Raw genomic sequence first — 20,746 nt, 5'->3', positions numbered from 1 at the left:
TTCGCCTCCCAACGATATGGAAATGGTTTTGCCCGCTTTACTGCATTTGTGAAAGTCCCAGCTTGGGTTTCATCAGCTCCCTTGTTTCCTTCCTTACTTGCTTCCTCAGGTTCGGGGTCTAGGAAGAATGGGTCCCTTGATCGAGGTAGGGATCCCTCTAAATCTCCCTTCTGGAGGTCTCCCTGAATAAGGACCTCCCTTGGTCTAGTGCCTTCCTCTTGCTGTTTCTGACTCTGTTTCCCTTCTTAACTTTCATAGGCACTTCCTCATCAGTTTCCAATGTCGGCCCTTCGTAACCCCGCCCAGACCTCAAGGTGATTTGACTAATGTTTGCTCGGTCTGACGGTTTGACGGTAGCAGGAAGTTTGTCTTCATTCCCTCGCATCTCATTCAAGGATACTGCGATCTGGGAAAGTTGTTTTGCCATCATGTCCATGGCGGCTTTATGTTCAGACTGAGCATCTTGTAATTTGTGCACCATGTCATTGTTGGAGTGTAGGTTACCTTGCATGAACTGCTGTGAATTTACCAGATCATGGACCATGTCATCCAAACTCCGTTGTGGTCTGAAGTTGAATTGACCAGAATTTTGTCCTTGACCCTGGTTCTGTCGATAGTTGCCTTGATGATTGTTGTATTGGTTATTCGACCCTTGATTTCCCCGATGGTTATTGTACTGGCCACCAGACCTTTGATTCCCTTGATGATTCGGTTGGGAGTTCTGGTAGTTTCCTTGATTGTTTCTCTGATGAAGTGGCACATAGGAGCTTCCTGGGTTGTTCTGATTTTTGTTTCCCCAATTAGCTTGGTCCCGATTCCTATACCCCAGCTGTAATTGTCCTTCTTGACCTTTCCCTGACCAGTTGGACTGCCTCTCCGGAGGTTGTGCAAAATTCGTGAGCTGAAATGGAGGTGGCTGGCTTTGATCATGGTCAGTCCATCTAAAGTTTTGGTGAGTTCTCCATGGAGCGTCCCTCTGTCTTCCTTGATTCCAACTTCCATCGGGATTCCAACTTCCCATCGAATTTGCTTGAGCTTGACACTCCCCTTCGCAGGGCTGACTGTAGTATGATTGCAGTTGCCTTTCCTCTTGACCTGGGGATTTCTCAATTTCCACTGGAGCATGCGGGTTGTATTTCTCAATTGCATTTAGCAGGGCCTTTTCCAGTTTATCGATCCTATCTTCCACCTTCTTATCTTCTTGATCCATCACTGCATTAGCTGATCCTCTCCTCAATATACTTCGCGGGTTATCATAGGCCTTCTTTGCCTCGATCAGCCTCCCCAAGGTTTCCCGAGCTTCACTTGCCTTATTCTTAGTAAAATTTCCCCCGCTCGAGGAGTTCATCAAGTCTTTTGATTCAGGGTTTGCACCTTCGTAGAACAAATAGTACGTCTCTGCTTCTATCATCCTGTGGTTTGGACAAGCATCCAGCAGCCCCTTGAAACGGGACCAATAAGAACTCAGAGACTCATCGTATTCTTGTTTGCACTCATGAATCTCCTTCTTCAAGGCATTCGTCTTGTTGGATGGAAAAAAGTAGTCCAGAAATTCCAGTTTGAAATCCTTCCACGTGTTGATCGAGTCCGGTGGAAGCCTTAGCAGCCAAGTGTTCGCCTCCCCCTTGAGAGCAAACGGAATTGCTCGAAGACGGTAGTCCTCCTCGGTTGCCTCGTTGGGTCGCTTTTGAATGCTGCATAATTTACTGAACTCGTTCAAAAATTCATAGGGGCATTCGTTCCTTCGCCCAGAGAAAGTAGGTAGAACTCCAAGTACATTGGTCTTGATATCGATCGACCTCCGCCGTTGGTTCGAGACTATGGCATGAGCGGGTTCACCGTCAAGATGTGCGGTGAGCGACCCTATTTCCGGATCGGGGTCTAGTAGATGAGCCATATCTGGGTCCTTCTCCTCCTCGGTCTCGGAATGCTCTGGTTCGGTTGATGTCCCTGGGTTCTCCTCTGTCGATGAATTCCACTCCCTTTCACTTTCTGACTCGAACGGAAATGGATCTTCCGTCCTCAAGCCTGATCTGGTGGTGATGGTAGATGTAGATTCCTTGACTCGCCACTTGTATTGGCCACTCCCTGATCCAGACGAGCTTGCCCAACTTCCAGATTGGAAGCCTGCTTTCATAAACTGTTAGGGACAGAAATCAAAATTTTATTTCCAAATCCTTAAATGAAATAACAACAAACGCCATCCATCCCCGGCAACGGCGCCATTTGAAAAGCCCTGATTGTGTGTGTGCGTGTATTCAAAAAAATAGAGAATAACAGGTTCCCTACATCCAGCAAATCCACTAGATCACGTGGTCTAGGAACTCGTTGAACGCGAGGAATCCCGGTCGTCGGACACACAAAGTACTTTTTTCAAAAACCCTCAACCACTTTACTAAACCTAGTATAGGGAAGTAGGGATCGATCCCACAGAGAAGGATGCATAATACTCATGTTCAAGGATTTGGGTGTGTTTTTGGTGTTGGCTGCTGCCACGCATTTTCTTGGGTTGAGGAAAAATCAAAATTAACTTGACTTGGGAACTTTTAAAATTCTTAAGCTAACAGCTAGACCTAGGCAAAATCATGAAAGAGCGTAGTAAAGGAAATTTAACTGTCCGACACTTGATCTAAGAAAACCACTACACTACTAGACCTAGGAAATAAACCTACTGTGGGGACCATGTCTGAAAAAGCGAGGTACGAATGAAAAGTTGGCAGAATAACTAACTCTCGTACTAACTAACAGCGACATCGTCTTCTACAACCAAATTGCGTAAAACTTCTCGAGAAATTCAACATGAGCGAAATTTAAAACAGAGCAACTGACCTTTAAATCAAATTAATGCATAAACAACAAAGAACCTAACGGATCTGCATATTCTAGACGAAGCAAACAGAAAACAAGGAGAAAACAAAATCCATCTAACAACTATTCTTCCACACGTCGAATCCAACCTCAGAAGCTAAATCCACTCCGGATCCAAGCGTCCGACATGAACTCCAACCAACAGAAACACTTCATCTCGTCAGATTTAAACAAGGAACTCCAAATACTCAAATAACCACAGATCTGTCACCAAATTCCATATCAAACACCACAACATCAAAATAAACAGAGATCGACATAACATTTGAAGAAATAAACTAATAGCAGAGAGATCTATGCAAATTGACTTGAAATTTAACTGCTAAACGCAGATCAACAAACGGAAAGACAGATAAGCATCATCAACATCAAGGTCGACTCCCAAAAGTGAAGTTCAACGGTGAAAACAAGCAAAACAACTGAAATTAAAAGTAATTGTATCTTCGCCCTCACTCGGACGGTGTTGCCAACCACGAAATTTCTAAAAAAGTAACCTTCCGTTCCCGACTACCCCAGATCCATTCCCAAGTGTGTGTGAGTGTTTGAGCTAAGAAGAGTGAAAAAAGTGATAATCCCTGCGTTGCATGCTCTTCTATTTATAGGCGTTTGAGTGGGGCCCAGCGAGGTATAGATAAGACTTTAATGCCCTCAGCTTTTGACTCCTTTGTCACGCCAATTCCCCTTGTAAATCCTGCTCACTTCGTTTCTTCTTTCGCTAGACCATCTTCTTCAGTACTTCCTTGATCTAGCGATTTTCTTCACACACCTGGCTTAGGAAACGTGTTAGACCCAGCAATTTATAACATTTTTCGTACATTACCGATGCATGAAATTAGTCTTATCAGCTTGCTTCATAACTGTGACAGAGTTCTAGCTAGTTAGATTCACTTAGTAGACGCTACAGTTAGCTTCTCTTAAAACGGCACTGTTAATTGAGAGTGAGGACTTTTCAAGGGTCTTAGGAGCTTTTTGGAGTAACGTGTTAGGATTGACAACCCTAATGTTGTAATCAACGTTTGTATCGCATGAGCATAAGCTAGGTGACTCGTCCTTTCAAAGTATAAATTGTGCTAGGGTATTGTAGTTGGAATTTGTATAACCATAATTGTGAATGCACATCCTTAGAATTCTCTTATCTCTCATATTTTATCTTTGTGATTTAATTGCATTTAGTTGTTTGATTGCTTTTAATTATTTTCAGTTTCCATATTCTCTAGATAGTATTTGACGCTTAGTACATAATAGTCAGTTGCAATTATATTCCCCGTGTTCGATATCCCGGTACTGACCTTTAGCTATACTAGATCTACCGTGTATACTTGCAGATATTTGTAGTGCTAATAAAATGTGCATCACTATACTAGTTAAATAGTATTAGTGGGTTAAGGTTTTGAAAGCACGCACTTTTGAGCTCTTCGTTTCATTTCGCTCGAGTTGGAGTAAGCCGAGTTGATCAGCCTGAGCTTTTACCGATCCACTCACTCGCATTTTGCAGGTAGCAGGCAGAAATAGACTGGCTTGATCAGGTCGACGATCCAACTTGAGCAGTCCGTAATGATATAACAAAGAGAATGAGGAGAGCATACGAAAGGACAAAAAGCGCGACGTTTTCAAAGATCAAGGAATGTAGAATATGGAAAGGAAGATACATGTCATTGATGGAATAAGCAAAAGACACTCACACCATGCTAACAAGCATCCATGGTTAAACCTTCAAGGAATCCACAAGCCTCAAAGTATACCATTACTTGATCTATACTTGAACTAGCAATTGATGGAAATTCCATACTTGAGCTAGCAATTAATGGGAAATGCACCTAGAAAACTAGAAATTGGATACAAACTCTCAAAGGGAAAACAAATCTCTCAAGCTTTTAATTCAATCATCAACTAATTTGAAAAATGAGGAAAAATACTATTATAGCTTAGGCCCAAATTCCAAGAGGAGCCCACAAAATCCAGCCCTTGCAGCACGTACCCGGCCGGGTGAATTTCAAAGAGAATTAATAACCTGGCCGGGTGTTCATTTTAGGACCCTTGTTGCCCGGCACTCTGCCCACCGGGTGAATTTCTAAGGGGATAAATCACCAGACCGGGTGTCCTTTTTCTGCACAGTGCGTCTTCCGTAAAACGGCCATAACTCTTCTACCGGACTCCGATTGATGCGTGTAAGATACTCACGCGAAGCTCTCTCCAATACAAAGACATTTGTGGCCTTCCCAAAGTGTTTGGACGCCATCTCAATAGGCTGATCACTGATTGAATCCAGTTGTATATGGAATCCTTGACACACGGCTTCCATGATCATATCACCCTCCCTTTCTTGGAAGAGCCTTCTCTCTTCCTCGCTTGCTTGGGTCTTTGGCATGTCTTCTCCCTCATCTTTGGACCCCAATCAATCTATGGCTCGCGTCGAAGTGAAGACTCTTGCTGTCTATCATTGCATCATCCGATGTATCGCATGGATTAAGTCTCTCAGGAAATGTTGCGCATTAACTCCCTTTCTAATCATATCAACTAAAGACATGGAGTCAGACTCGAGCTCCACTCGGCGGTAATTCTCTCCCCAAGCGACTCTAAGCCCAGTTAGAATTCCCCAAAGCTCCGCCCTTTCAATGCCGCATAGTCCACACTTTATTTCAAATCCTGTGATCCACTTACCAAGGCTGTCTCGCATGACAACGCCAACATCTGACCTCCTCAGATCTTTGTTTCAATTGCCATCACTATTAATTTTAATCCATCCTTCACCTGGTCTCTCCCAATGTAAGAATGTTTCAATCTTATGGGTTTGAGGAATATTGTTAAACAACAACACTAGCTCCAATTTTTCCTCTCCCTTATCAGGGAAGTGACAATATGCAATTTTTCCTCTCGGTTTCGCTTCTTATTTCCTGTACATTCTTCCTTTCTCCACCCCCAAATCTTTTAACAAAGTGAGGAAAATATTAACGGCCACCTTAGGTTATGAGCTACCTTTGCTTGTGATTCCACTAAATTTAAATGTTCTCTGCTTTATTACTCTAATTATTTTTCCCATGACTATATTTAATTTAATTTTCTCTTTTAAGTGTACTATATTTTCTACAATTCCGATGTATGTTATTCAATAAATAAATGTGAATATTTTTAATGTTTCATTAAGTATTTTTATTTTAAAATAATTCGTGCAAAACAATCTTTAAAAGTAGAAAATTCAGTGCAAAAGGCAGCCAGCTATATTGACAAAATAAATGATATTGCTATCGTGGGTACCAGTACACAATATAGAAAATCAATTCATTTGAATCCAATGGCTCAGATCTCATAATCTTGAATTTGAGGTTCATTTGATATGAATTTAATGTGAGACTGAGATTTCATTTAAATAAGAGGGTCTACATTTCATTTCAATTTCATTTCATTTCATTTCAGACCAAAGAGAGTCCACATTATCTCTGAGAGAGTCTCGGAGAGAATCACCAAAGAATTTGACACCCATTTCCGGTAATCTCAAAGGTCCAATCTTTGTCTTAAATCTTGACGATTCTCGTTATAAAGACTCGATTTTTATCTTTATTGTTTTCAAAAATGTTTGAATCAAGTCAAATTATTTTCCTCTTTTACGATTTTTGATAGTCTCGATTTGTTGTTTTATGTGAGATCTATTAGTACTTTATGTTTTTTTGGACCATTGTTTTGATGGATCTGAAGATGTGTGTTTTGAAGATTATTGATGCTATGCATGTTTGAGTCTTGATAAGTGAAGATCGTGTGTTTCCAGTGACTCTTCTTGTTTGAGGTTCTTTATTTGTTTGCTTGTGTTCGATTGGGATCTTGCTATATTTGGAAGTTTCCTATTTATAGCCAGAATTTGGTAAGAAATGTAAATGTACCATTTAATTATTTGATTAATTGATGTTGTGTAGTATATTGTAATTAAAAACTGGCTGCTTAATCCTTGAGGTATGCTCTTGAGTCAAAGTCCAAGTCATTTAGATTGTGTATCTTGAGGTCCGCAGTCTGCTATAGAGTCAATATACTGAAGGATTTTCCATTGTTGATATTTGCTAATATTTGTGGATCTTGTGTCGTCAAGGGCTACTGATCAGTTTTCGTCTGAACTTTGAAAGTATGGTAATTCTGAGAATGGCATTGTTATTGACTATGAAGTGAAATTTTGCTCTTGAATTTGGGCTTTTGGTATTCATGATATCATATGTATGGCTATGTTGATGATCTTGTGATTCTTTTCTTGTCTTCAGATAACATTAAGCGATGGCAGAAGCAGAGGATATCCAGCCCCTCGTTTGCGACAATGGAACTGGAATGGTCAAGGTAATCTCATTTTCCTTGACCTTATTAACTTGTTTGATGATTACCATTTCAATTTTTTTCTTGTGATTTGATTGTCTTAACTAATTATGTTGTTGATCTAAATATATCAGGCTGGATTTGCTGGGGATGATGCTCCAAGAGCTGTCTTCCCTAGTATAGTGGGGCGCCCTCGTCACACTGGGGTCATGGTTGGTATGGGCCAGAAAGATGCTTATGTTGGTGATGAAGCTCAGTCCAAGAGAGGTATTTTGACCCTCAAGTATCCGATTGAGCATGGTATTGTCAGCAACTGGGATGATATGGAGAAGATTTGGCATCATACCTTCTACAACGAGCTTCGTGTTGCCCCAGAAGAGCACCCAATCCTCTTGACTGAGGCACCTCTCAACCCAAAGGCCAATCGTGAAAAGATGACCCAGATCATGTTTGAGACCTTCAACACTCCTGCCATGTATGTCGCTATTCAGGCTGTTCTCTCCCTTTATGCCAGCGGTCGTACAACTGGTAAGGCAGTAGTTCTGATTGCTTTCTATATGATAAAAATGCCATTAAAATAAATTTTAATGGCCAGTCCGTCAATAATGTTGTGAATTATGATGCAAAGAACTTATATCTATCATGCTACATTCGTCCGTTTGCTGCTGATTGACATACTCTATGGCAGGTATTGTTCTCGACTCTGGGGATGGTGTCAGCCACACAGTCCCGATCTACGAAGGTTATGCTCTCCCCCATGCAATCCTGCGTCTTGACTTGGCTGGCCGTGATCTCACCGACAGCCTCATGAAGATCCTCACAGAACGTGGCTACATGTTCACGACTACGGCAGAGCGGGAAATTGTGAGGGACATTAAGGAGAAACTTGCCTACATTGCTCTCGACTATGAACAAGAGCTCGAAACTGCAAAGACGAGCTCTGCTGTGGAGAAGAACTACGAGCTGCCTGATGGACAGGTGATCACCATCGGAGCAGAAAGGTTCAGATGTCCCGAGGTCCTCTTCCAGCCCTCAATGATCGGGATGGAAGCTGCTGGTATTCACGAAACCACGTACAACTCCATCATGAAGTGTGATGTTGATATCAGGAAGGATCTGTATGGAAACATCGTCCTCAGTGGTGGCTCCACCATGTTCCCGGGCATTGCTGACCGTATGAGCAAGGAGATCACAGCCCTTGCCCCGAGCAGCATGAAGATCAAGGTGGTGGCTCCACCAGAGAGGAAATACAGTGTCTGGATCGGAGGCTCCATCCTGGCTTCTCTCAGCACCTTCCAGCAGGTATGGTTACTTATATGCATCAATTGCTATAATCTTCCATCATAAAGAAGAAATTTAGTGAACATATTTTGCTTGATTTTGATCTTTGTAGATGTGGATAGCCAAAGCAGAATATGACGAGTCTGGCCCTTCGATTGTTCACAGAAAATGCTTCTAAACATCGAACTCAAGGTTTGCTGACTCATGGTTATGCATGATATGATTTGCGTATGGCTCTCTATGCTTCATTCACGTTGCGATTTCTTCTGGTTTTTTTCGTTTATTGAGTTGTCATCTACTGTCTGAGAATTTGAAGTTTGGACATGGAAATATTTTCTTTTTTTTTTGGTTCCATATTTATATTAGTTTGTAGCAGACTTGTGCTTTTCCGATGTTAGTATGGTTTGAGTTTTGGATGAAGAGCACATACCTGTAATTTTAGTATGGCATTCATAATGTCAAGATTCAGTCTTTTCTTTTACTTCTCTGTGATTATGGCTATTTTTGGTGAAGCAGCATATGCTATTATTAGGAAAAAATGGATTTTGCTATTATTAGTTCATAAGTATACAACTAATTGAGTATTTAGTTAGCTAAGCTGCAGAATACTACTACCGCATGAAACACAACACAAGCGAAGTTGTTACGTGGTTTGTTTCGATTGAATTGATCTACGTTCATGGGAGAAAGATGTGCAAGCTTTATTTATGTCACAATAATCTCCAAGTGAACATGTTCTTAGCTCTATAATCTTTCTTGATTTTATGTGCTGAAGAAGAAATTCCATCTTCAGCACCATGAAATAGCATTGGTTTCCTGTATGATCTCTTTCAGCTACATGCCTTCTTTCAATTTCACAGTGAGAATTGTACTTAGTCTCTGTAGTTGATAATGCTACAAATTGCAAATTAGATTTCCAACTTATTACAGAGCCATATAAATTGATCACATATCCTAGCTTAGATTTTCTATTGTCTCTGTTTCATGCATAATCAAAGTTACAATAACCTTTAGAGCATATTCAGTTTCATCAGCACATCTCTAGTCGAAGGTTCTTTGCCAAACTTTGATATATATCTACAAGACACTGATAGAATAAGCTACTTTGGTACATCTCATGGCGAATAATACTCTCCCAACAGTATATGATGTCTCATCTATCTCTTCCTTTTCTTACCGTGCTTAGCTTTTGACTCATTTGTGATCTGAAATGTTGAGCCACAGGTATTGATGCTATCTCAAACTTCTTTAGGGTATTCTATATTTAATCGGACTGAATCAACTTCAATCCCCCCTTGCCTCTCTTTCTCAAGATATCTATGCCCAAAATCCTCCTTGCCTCTCTTTCGGACTGAATCAACTTTAATCGGACTGAATCAACTTCAATCCCCCCTTGCCTCTCTTTAGGATATCTATGCTATCTCCAAGATGTTTCATCTCAAAGTTTAATTGTACCTCTTTCTTCACTTGAATATATCTCTTGTTGGCTGAAAGACGGGGTTTTGCATGTATGTTATGTTCACATGTTACTTTTTTCAACAATACTTGTGATTTCCCACTTTCAAAAATACTACTTACTACCTTGGTCCTGAGAAAATAGAAATTTTTGAAAGGGTACAATTAGTAAAATGGTTTATTCCACAAGAGATGTCACACTTTTCTTTTTAGTTTGTCTCACAAAAGATGGCATATGTCCCCTTTTAGAAAAAGTTTCCTCTCACATAAATTATAAAATTATATTTTCTCTCACCACTTAACACATAAAATAATATCTTTTAAAATCATGTGTCATCTCTCAAGTGTGACATCTACTATGGAACGGAGGGAGTAATTGGTCTTTTTTACCATTTATAGTAATTATGAATCGAGATTCTTATTCGCGAACGGACCAAAATGGAGAAACGGGACTCCTATTCGCGGACAGAAGAAGTATTTTGTATTTGTTTTTAACTTTTATGTTTGCAAATATGTCAATTATTAGCAAAATAAATATAAAAATACCAAAAATTAAAGGCAAAGCCTACATTTACCTAATTTTAAAAAAAAGTTACAACATTAGTAAGATATGAAAAGTGGAAATCGATATGGTGAAGAGAGTGAAGCGAAAGTTGTGAAATAAAGTAAAAATGTGGTGATATATATAGAAGTAATTAAAAATAAATAAAAATGTGTTGCATCGTCTGGACCTATCCTCCGGACCCCCGCAATGGGGCGGAGGATAGGCCGGAGGATGAAAAAAATGGTTCATCGTCGGCGGAAGTTGATAGGAGGAGCATCCTCCGCCCACCTGCAGTAGCGAATGATGCATCGGGCAGGTTATCCTCCGCCTCATTGGGGATGCTCTTATATGTTGATTTGAAGAAGACGTAGTCAAAAATTGGTTCAAGATCAGATCTAGATTACTTTTATGCTTTACGTACCCATGTATGCTTTTTAGGTTATAGTTAGGAAAATGCGGTCCCAAATTACTTTTTATGCGTGTCTAGTTCATATTTATGGAGGGAATTGACATCCATGTAAAGTTGTATTTTTTTTTACTTCTTCAAATTTCGTGAAAGAATTAAAATTTCAGAGATATCGTATGATTGTTAAATGTATTAATATCTTAAGGTGGCGTTCGGTTGTCAATGACTAATAATCATGAGACTATCCATCTAGGATTAAGTTGTGGGATTATTTTAGTTGGAGGGGAGGCTATGACTAATTATCATGACACTGTCCATCTAGGATTAAGTTGAGGGGGTCAATCTTATGAACCAAACATGATACATATTCAATCATGAGATTTAGTTTTGCCAACCGAACAACCCCTAAGTAATCATCCAGTAAGAGTTTGGAACCTGAACAGCCAAGGTGCTTCACGTCGCAGTTACAATTTCGATGTTCGTCGAACTAGAACATAATATTCCAAACTGGAACCGGAATTGCTGATTTGTACAATTTACAAACCGTGGGCCCACTCCTTGTCAAGATTTTTAAGAACACAATAAAATTTGAAAAAAGTAGATATGAATTGAATGTGGAGTCCAGTCACAAATATATGTAATTTAATGTACAAAAGTAGAGGTAAATAATAATAGTACGATCTAATTTAAACGAATAAAGTGATTGAAAACAGAGTAATTTAGTAAGCAGCCGATGCGAATCTAATAGGATTCATTTATTAGGCGTTTATGGCTGTTGTAATGCTTCTCCATCAACACTCTGGAAGCCCCTTCCACAGTCCTACGCCAAGTCTGCAACCAAATCAAATTCTATTAACCACCAAATTTAGCATTCATTAAACCATCTCCAATGATACAGTCAGACCTAAAATGGGTTTGACAATTTGCTCTAATGGTACTTCCAATTAACCAATCTCATTTTCAGTTTGAGTAAAAAATACCTATTTTTAGGTTTATACTAAAACAAAATAATTTAATTTTTTTCAAATTTTATGAGTAAAAAATGCATAATTTAAGTTTGAATTAGTTAAGGGTCGGGGTAAAATCGTACTTGATGTGACATTTATACTAAAATAAGTTTGAGTTTATGCCTGAATCGAAAACAGAAAATGTTAGGTGTACCTTCTCAATAATGGTGACTATTGATTTGTTCTTGATTTCTCTAGCTTTGATCTTGGCTCTGCTAATACCCAGCCCCCGCATCAGCGCCGCCTTTTTACGCTGCGGAAGGAGCGATTTCTTCTCCGTTAAGGAACAAACAGAATTGTTAGTAGCAGCAGATTCTTGATTTCTCTTCACTCTCTTTGCCAATCTCAGATTTTTTGGGCTGGAATCGGAGGCCGCCTCGGGGAACTTGCTCAGGAGCTTATCCGAGGATGCTTTTGCCACGTGCTGAACTCTGGTCACATTAGGATCTACATTCTCCATTGTATGAGAGAGAGAGAGAGGTGAAGAGTTATTGAGGAAAATGTGCAGGTGTTTGTTTGTGTAGTTTAGTGAAGAAGCGAGGTAATGAGGAAGGAGAAAAGGACCGTTGGAAAGTGTAGTGGAATTGGTTTGAATAGTTAAAGAATAGAGCCGTTACAAAGTTATTGTAACAATAAGTATGTCTTATTATTACTTTCCTCAATTGTTTTGCTGGATTAAATATTATAGTTGTGATGCGTCTAGGATGTCCGTTGACGTCGGTCAATGACCTGATCTGTAAGCCTATTAAAATTAGGATAGTGATTTAGAGACATAATTCTACGTCATAATACTTTTTTCGCTGTTATGCCATAATTTTTTTTTTTTAATTTTGTGACTAATTTATCCTAGTATCATAATAAATAGACATATATCTAATTAAGAAAAATTAATTATCTAAATGCATGTTCATTAATTAGAGATAAACTTGAGTCATGCTCCAAGTCATAAATGAATTTAAAAAAATTTCATACATAATTTCATTAATTTAAATTATAAATGTATTATTATAGAACTGTTAATTAATACACTATATAATTAAATTAAATAATTTAATTATAAGATAATTTGGCAACTTATTGTTTTTTCAAATAAATTTTTATTTAATTATTTGATCTTTTTAGTCTTAGTTATTTCATTTTCTGTTGTATTATTCTTTCTAGCTTGTTCATTTTGTTAAATATTCTAAAAAGGGAGTGTAAAACAATGAAATAATTTATAAGTAATATTTTTGCCATATGTTATAAAACAAAAAAGATAGGAGTATATACTATTTTAACTGAAATAAGAACTGAAAAGAAAAAAAAATACATTAAATATAAAAATAACGAACATTGAGATATGATAAAGAAAAAGAGGTTAAATGTATTGAGAAGAAAATTAGAATCCGTAATACAAAAAATATCTAAATGTATTAGAAGTAGAAAAGTTAAAAAAGTTAAATATTATACTCCTTCCATCCCAAGGAAGATGACTCCTTTCTTGGACGGCACGAGATTTTATTCAACTTTATTTTGTGTGTTAAATGAAGAGAGTAAAGTAAGAGAGAGAAGATAGAATAGAGATAATGGGGTTTCCATTTTAAGTAATGGGTCATCTTGGTTGGGACAAACCAAAAAGGAAAGTGGATAATATTTAATGGGACGGAGGGAGTAATTATAATGCTTTATAGGAAAATAAATGCTGAAAATGGTTATAGAGTGTAATCAATTAGAGCATTCCCAACAGCTTCCCTAAAACCTCCCTTATTTCTCCCTAACTCCTGCCACATCAGCGCCACATCAGCACCATAATTTATCCCCAGTTTTTAGCCAACTTTTAGCCAACTGCTCCAATAGTTTCTCCCTTATTTCTCCCTAACTCAACATTTCATTTTTACATCATCACTAATTTAATTGTTTTATTTTTGTATATAATAAAGCTAGCTAATTTAATTTATAAGACAAAACAAATAATAGTAATAAAGTTCGTTGTATTAAACACGGGTAAAAGGGATGAGGATGAGGAGAGAATGAAGAGAGAAAAGGGATGAGGATAGGGAGAGAATGAAGAGAAGGTGTGTATTTATAGGGGGGAAATTAAAAAAAAAAAAAACAAAAAATATATTTATCGCCGAATTATCGCCCACAGTGGTCGGCGATAATTCGGTGATAATCCGGCGATTTTTCGCCGGTTGGCGATAAAACGGGAGGAAAAATCGCCGAATTATCGCCGACCTCTCCCATTGGTCGGCGATAACTCGGCGATAGACGGCGAAAAAACGCCGACTTTTAGCCGGCACTATTGGGAGTGCTCTTAGAGAATAAATAGATGTTCAAATCCAAGATCAAAATATTTAATGACTGTAAAATATGCACCGCAAGAATTACAACCGGGGTCTCTCAACTCTTAACAATCCATAGGTGAAAACTTTACCACTAGCTAGGCCACTGATTAGATTATATTTTTGGGTATAGATGTACCTATTTGTATTGAATAAGATCCGTCACTAAGATTTGCCCATTGGACTATAAAAAATAAGATTTTTTATTTGTTTTTCATTAGTCATATTTTCCATATACTTAATTTGAATGATTTCTCCAAATTTTTTTCTTTTCTCCCCTAGAAAAATATACTATATTCGTCCTTAAAAATAACAATTATTATTAAAAATAACAATTATTATTATTTTGGTCGGCTCAACAAGTTATACAAATTCTCTTTAATTAGGTGAGATCCGTTCTCCACTAACAATAATTTCATTATTTTCTTTCGATCTCTCTTTTACTTTAATAATTGTTCATTACTCATATCATTTAAAAAGTTTCTATTTTTAAATGATGGAGGTAGTATATCTTTATGTAAAAGATGAACTACAACTTATAACTATCTCAAACTAAAATCTTTATCTATAAAATATATATTTCCAAATCATTTTTTTCATTTCAATCCATTCTATTTATTTTTTGTTGAATTAATTTTGTTCCAATCCAATTAAAATATACCAACAATTGATAAAATAATGTGATTTGTGATAGTGGCGTGACCACTATATTGGATTGGATAAGTTTTTGTGGCTGTGCCTTAGATGAAATCGTGGCTGTGCCACTCTATTGTGGACAATCTTATGATATATGGATTATGGACAGCCATAGCCCATTGTGCCATTCGTGCACATTAATTAGCTTGTCGTCCATGCGAAATTAGCGTAGCGGTACCAAAGACCTTCATATCCCAAAATACCCATTCTTCATAATAAAAATCAACTTGTTTACATTATTTTCATCAATCTAATCTATAGTCCGTGAGTAGCTAATCAGTTTACATTATAAAAATCAATTTTGCTTCAATGTGCACTAAGATATTAATTTGATTAATTACTATATAAGGAATGATCATATTCGCAAAATTTACTAATGATAGCAACTCGGCGAGGTGAGAATCAACCATGAAAAATATAACAAAGACTTAGTTTGAGAAATCTTAATGTCTTGTCGGCGTCGGCAAACATTAGTTTGTAATTGTCCGCTTTGGGTTAAGCCCGCACGAATTTATTTTTGGGTTACTCCCAAAAGGCCTCAAACTAATTAGGGTTGGACAGAAATTATATACACCTTCCAACTTCCCTCAAATGTCCGATGTGGGATAGATTTGTACTAACAAACCTCCCCCTCAAACCGAGACCACATCGAAACACATAATGGGCTCCGACTCAGATGGATCGTCGGCCCCACTCAAACATGGGTCTCGCAAATCGGACCAGACCCGGCGCCAACCTGGCTCTGGTACCACTTGTCAGGATTGTCGGCGTCGGCAAACATTAGTTTGATATTGTCCGCTTTGGGTCAAGCCCGCACGGATTTATTTTTGGGTCACTCCAAAAAGGCCTCAAACTAATTGAGGTTGGACAGGAATTATATATACCTTCCAACTTCCCTCAAATGTCCGATGTCGGATAGATTTATACTAACACTTAACAAGATACAGTAAAGTCTTGTATATTGAATGTCGAATATTGCAGACTCGAGCATTTCAAGATGCATAATTTTAGTACATATTCAAATTAATTAAATGGGCCACAATATATTACGTACTATCCATATATTTGATGTTGTTTCATAAAAAAATACAAAAATGGTTTGGGTTTATTGTATGATTGGAGAAGTTTTTTCACCAAAAATGAGATTTGGCATATGGTTAGAGATGGAGGCTCCGTTCGATTTTATGGATCTGGGCATGAGGAATCAGAATTGGAGATTTCAATTCCAAATATAATGTTCAGTACCACAAAATAATTTTGAATTGAAAATTGAAATTGTTTTGAAATTTGAATTCCATACAAAAAATAGATAATTGGAATTTCAAATAATAATAAAATTGCACTTTCACACAAAACACACACGTATACACACACTACACACCTATGCACACTCAAGACACACACCTACACACAACACACACCTACTCACACACATCTGCACGACTACACATACACACACATACACGAACCTGCACACACACAACATACCCTTGCTCACAGACACACACATACAGTCATACAGACACAACACTCACCTGTGTACGGCTGTACATACACACACCTGCCCACACACATAACACACGCTGCATAATTTTTTTAAATTCAAATTCTTATTAATTATATCATTTTACCGAAAAAGAATTTGGAATTAGTTATAATCTTTCAAATTCAATTATATAAAATTATAATTCCAATTCAATTCTAATTCCGTGTATATAGAATGGACCTGTAGTGTTTTTTTGGCACCATCTTGTACATCGGAAAATTATAGTCTAATAATTGCATCAATCAAGGTAAGTTGGAGAATTTTATGTCACATGATGCCGGGAATTGCTAGAGTGGGGACTCTCTCCATGACTTGGACTCAGTCATCAAGTCTCCCCTTGCCTCGAGTACTTGTACATTTTCACAATCAATTTATAGAAGAATATTAAATTCTTTGCAAAGCAAATTCATACATAGCCCATAGTCATGTCTAAATCGGTTTGCATCTTCCTCTTCCTGACCTTGTTCGCACATGCAACATTCTCACTATCTTTCGACATGTCTCCCATCAGAAAATCGGCCGCCGGCCGCCTCCACCTCACCGGCGACGCCTATATTACTGAGGAAGGCATCCAAGTCACAACCAACGAGCGCGACCAGGTCCGGGAGGGTCGAGTTGGCCGCGCCACCTACTCCGAGCTCCTGCATTTGTGGGACAAAGACTCTCGACAAATGGCTGATTTCTCCACCCACTTCTCCTTTGTCATAGACTCATCTGGCAGCGACAACTTCGGCGACGGCCTTGCCTTCTTCTTGGCCTCTTACGGCTCCACCATCAAGCCGTGGGCCTACGGCAGCGGCCTTGGCCTCGGCAATGCCACTTCTCCCTCGTCGATGGACACCTTCGTCGCAGTGGAGTTCGACACATACCCCAATGCTGTTATCGACCCGCCTTACAACGGCGGTCAAGTCATCCCGCACGTGGGAATCGACATCAGCAATGTGAGCTCGGTAGCAACAAAGACATGGTACTGATACAAATCCACAGAATTTCATCGTAAGACCAATTGGTCAAAGTAGAAGTGATCCATGAGATTTATATAGTGTTTTCACTTCTCTATTTATATTAATTTATGATATGATCCCTCCATCCCATAGAAATAAGTTAATTTCATGGTTCGTCCTTCCTATTGAAATAATCCATATATACATTTATGGAAATCTTTTCAACTTCTTTTTTACTTTATCATTTATGAGCTCAACCACCCATTACATTATTTCACCTATTATTTTTCCTGCTTTCTTACTTTACTAATTACACATTAAAATCAATGTCATCTTCAATTAGCTTATTTCTATGAGATGGAGGGAGTATATCGTTAGAGTTGTGATCTATGCAAAACTTAATCAAAATAACCAAACACATGAAGGTCATTTTTAGGTCATTGTTAGTTTATTTTAAGTCATTTTCGCAAGAATGACCTATAAAATGATCTGAAACTGATTACTAATGACCTTCCGTGTCTTTGATTAATAATTGATTATCAGATTGAAAAAATCTCATGGTCAAGATTTGGTCTGCGTTTTGTATTGAGATCAATTTTTGTTTGATCACTTTCTTATGTTGTCATATTTATTTTTTCCTTCATTTGCCAACAGGTACAACAATATATCTGCAGGCTGGCAAAATGATGCTTGGATTGATTACAATTCCAGCACCACCATATTAAAGGTCATTTTCACGGGGAACTATAGCGGAAATTTTCGACGGGACGACCTCCTCTACGAGGTCGATCTCCGAAATTACTTGCCGGAATATGTCACTGTCGGATTCTCAGCTGCCACAGGAGCCTCTTTCGAGAAAAACAACGTCAAATCTTGGAATTTTTCTTCGACTGACGTGGCTTCCGCTAAACTAGTGCCAAGTCCCAGCCCACAACCTCAAGCTGTCAACGATGGCGCGAAGGATACGGAAAGACAACAACCTCAAGCATCCAACAACGGCGCAAAGAAGAAAAGACTGATATTTGGACTTGGTGGTGCCGCCATAATCTTCATCATTCTTGCTTCCATTTCCACATTCTGTTTCTTATCAAGAAACAAAAAGAAGAAGGAACCGGAGCCGGAGCATCACATGTACAAGGGGCTAGACTTAGCGGAACAGCAATTGGACAACGAGTTCGAAAATGGCAATGGCCCGAAAAAATTCTCCTACAAAGAATTGGTCGTTGCAACAAATGATTTTGCAGCGGAGAATAAGTTAGGAGAAGGTGGTTTTGGTATACAAGGGCTACTTGCAAGTAATGGATACATGGGTTGCAGTGAAGAAGGTGTCCGAGGGATCGAAGCAAGGCCGGAAAGAATATGAATCAGAAGTGAAGATCATCTGCCAGCTAAGGCACAAGAACCTTGTTGAACTCATGGGGTGGTGCCATCGAAGCGCGGAGCTTTTACTAGTCTACGAGTTCATGCCCAAAAGGAGCTTGGATTATCATTTGTTCAAAAACGAATCATCGGTCTTGACATGGGAAATGAGGTACAGAATTGCAGAAGGGATAGCATCTGCAATTCTGTATCTCCACGAAGATCAGTCGAGGAAATATGTGGTGCATCGCAATGTCAAAGCGAGCAACGTGATGCTTGATCACAACTTCAACGCGAAGCTTGGTGACTTTGGATTAGCCCGCCTCGTTGATCACGATAAAGATCTTCATTCCACCATTCCTGCAGGGACCATCGGGTACATTGCTCCCGAGTACTCAGCCACGGGTAAGGCGAGCAAGGAGACGGACATCTTCAGCTTCGGGATCGTGTTACTCGAAACAACCTGTGGGAGGAAGCCAGTGGATCACAAGCTCCCCGGAGATCAAGCGTTGCTGATGGAGTGGGTGTGGAGCCTGTACGGGTCCGGACAGGTTCTCGATGCTGCGGATCCGAGGCTTGGCTTTTCAAGATTTGAGGTGCGGAAGATAGAGCGGTTGATGGTTGTGGGGTTGTGGTGTGTGCATCCGCAGAGCGGGAGGAGGCCGTCGATAAGGCAGGTGGTGCGGGCGCTTACGTCCGAGGATCCGTTGCCGAGCCTGCCTCAAGCAATGCCAAAGGCTGTGTATGATGATAACACTGCTTCGGCTTCAGCATCTGCATCGGCATCTCAAGTAGCCACCACCAATTCGAGTCATGTTGTTAGTGGAATCAGCGGTTCCTCAAGTTTAGCCGTTTCTTCTGCAGGTTCTACCTCCGATTTGTTGCCCAATTAGTAATAGCCTTCACTGTTGTCAAAATAACTACTGGTGATGGATTGTCTTTTTTTTTTTTAGCCTCACTGTTTCTTTTTGTTTTTGTTATTTTTCTTGTTTTTGTTTTTGTTTTTGTTTTCGTGTCTGTTTCATTTCGTCGTCGTGCCTAAATATGTTTTGCTGCGGTGACAAATTCTGCTGTAATTTTACTACTACCTCCGTCCCCCAAAATTTGCTACACTTTGACCCGACACGAATTTTAAGAAATGTAATAGAAAGTGAGTTGAAAAAGTTGGTGGGATGTGGGTCCTACTTTTAAAGTATTAGTTTTATAATAAAATGTGAGTGGGAATGAGTTAGTGGAATATGGGGTCCTCTACCAAAAATGGTAAAAGTGAAGTGTATTAAATTTTCAGGGACGGACAAAATAGTAAACTGTATCAAATTTTCAGGGACAGAGGTAATAGTATTTACACCTTTGATTTGAGTTCATTACAAACAAAGTACTTATCCGCATAATTCCTACGTAGTTGAGGCATATTTTTTTTGGATTTTCTCATAGGTGAGTCATTTTTTTGGCAAAAAGTAATATTCTCTCCATCATCCATTAATTGACACCAATTTCCTTTTTTGTTCATCCCCAATTAATTGTCACTCTTACATTTTACTACTTTTGGTAATAAACTTCACATTCCACTAACTCATTTCACTCACGTTTTATTATAAAATTAATATAGTACTCCTTTTGTTCCATAGTAAAGGAGGCGTTTCTTTTCGGCACGGAGCTTAAGAAAAATTGTGTTAGTTGAGTTAAGTAAAGGAAGAATAAAGTAGAAAATGAAAAAGGTAGAGAGATAAAGTGCGAAAAAAAGTAAGAGAGAGAGAGTAAAGTAAGTATGGAAAAATGTGTTGACTTTTACTAAAAAGGGAAATGACTCTATTACTATGGAGCGTATTAAAATGGCAAAATGACTCTATTACTATGGAACAGAGGGAGTATAAAAGTAGGATTCACATTTCACTAACTTTTTTTAAAAACCCGTGTCAAGTCAACCGAGGGAGTACATTTCTTTTCTCTTATTTTACATTCTCTTACTTTATTCTCTCTTCATCTCTCTATTTTATTCTTTTGTACCTTATTTTCCTTTTAGTTA

General features: G+C 38.7%; 2 protein-coding genes and 1 pseudogene across 4 annotated transcripts; 2 read left to right on the top strand and 1 right to left on the bottom strand.

Annotated features, from left to right (window-relative positions):
• The first annotated feature begins 6,231 nt into the window (after positions 1–6,231).
• LOC148924336 (actin-7-like) lies at positions 6,232–8,923 on the top strand. 2 transcript variants are annotated; one of them, XM_089057875.1, is made up of 5 exons: positions 6,232–6,354; positions 7,113–7,185; positions 7,296–7,689; positions 7,850–8,463; positions 8,555–8,923. In XM_089057875.1, the coding sequence occupies exons 2-5, from the start codon at positions 7,126–7,128 to the stop codon at positions 8,618–8,620; spliced, it is 1,134 nt and encodes a 377-aa protein (XP_088914001.1). In that variant the 5' UTR covers positions 6,232–6,354; positions 7,113–7,125; the 3' UTR covers positions 8,621–8,923. The 2 variants fall into 2 exon arrangements, with proteins under 2 accessions (XP_088914001.1, XP_088914000.1); XM_089057874.1 differs by having other exon boundaries at positions 6,234–6,366.
• A 2,511-nt stretch (positions 8,924–11,434) lies between these two features.
• Positions 11,435–12,423, bottom strand: LOC148924335 (uncharacterized). The gene is made up of 2 exons (XM_089058465.1): positions 12,009–12,423; positions 11,435–11,678 (listed from the first exon to the last, which is right to left on the bottom strand). The coding sequence occupies exons 1-2, from the start codon at positions 12,312–12,314 to the stop codon at positions 11,589–11,591; spliced, it is 396 nt and encodes a 131-aa protein (XP_088914591.1). The 5' UTR covers positions 12,315–12,423; the 3' UTR covers positions 11,435–11,588.
• Positions 12,424–16,823: 4,400 nt separating this feature from the next.
• On the top strand, positions 16,824–19,915 carry LOC148924334 (L-type lectin-domain containing receptor kinase IX.1-like; annotated as a pseudogene). Its single transcript, XR_016130449.1, has 2 exons — positions 16,824–17,384; positions 18,016–19,915. The product of XR_016130449.1 is annotated as an L-type lectin-domain containing receptor kinase IX.1-like (transcript).
• Positions 19,916–20,746: the final 831 nt, after the last annotated feature.

The sequence above is a fragment of the Salvia hispanica genome, chromosome 5 (genome assembly GCF_029641045.1).
Source record: "Salvia hispanica isolate PSC_SH4W2 chromosome 5, Shi_PSC_v1, whole genome shotgun sequence".
Taxonomy (NCBI): domain Eukaryota; kingdom Viridiplantae; phylum Streptophyta; class Magnoliopsida; order Lamiales; family Lamiaceae; genus Salvia; species Salvia hispanica.
The sequence above is the reverse complement of the archived record's forward strand: the minus strand, read 5'-3'. Positions and strand labels throughout refer to the sequence as shown.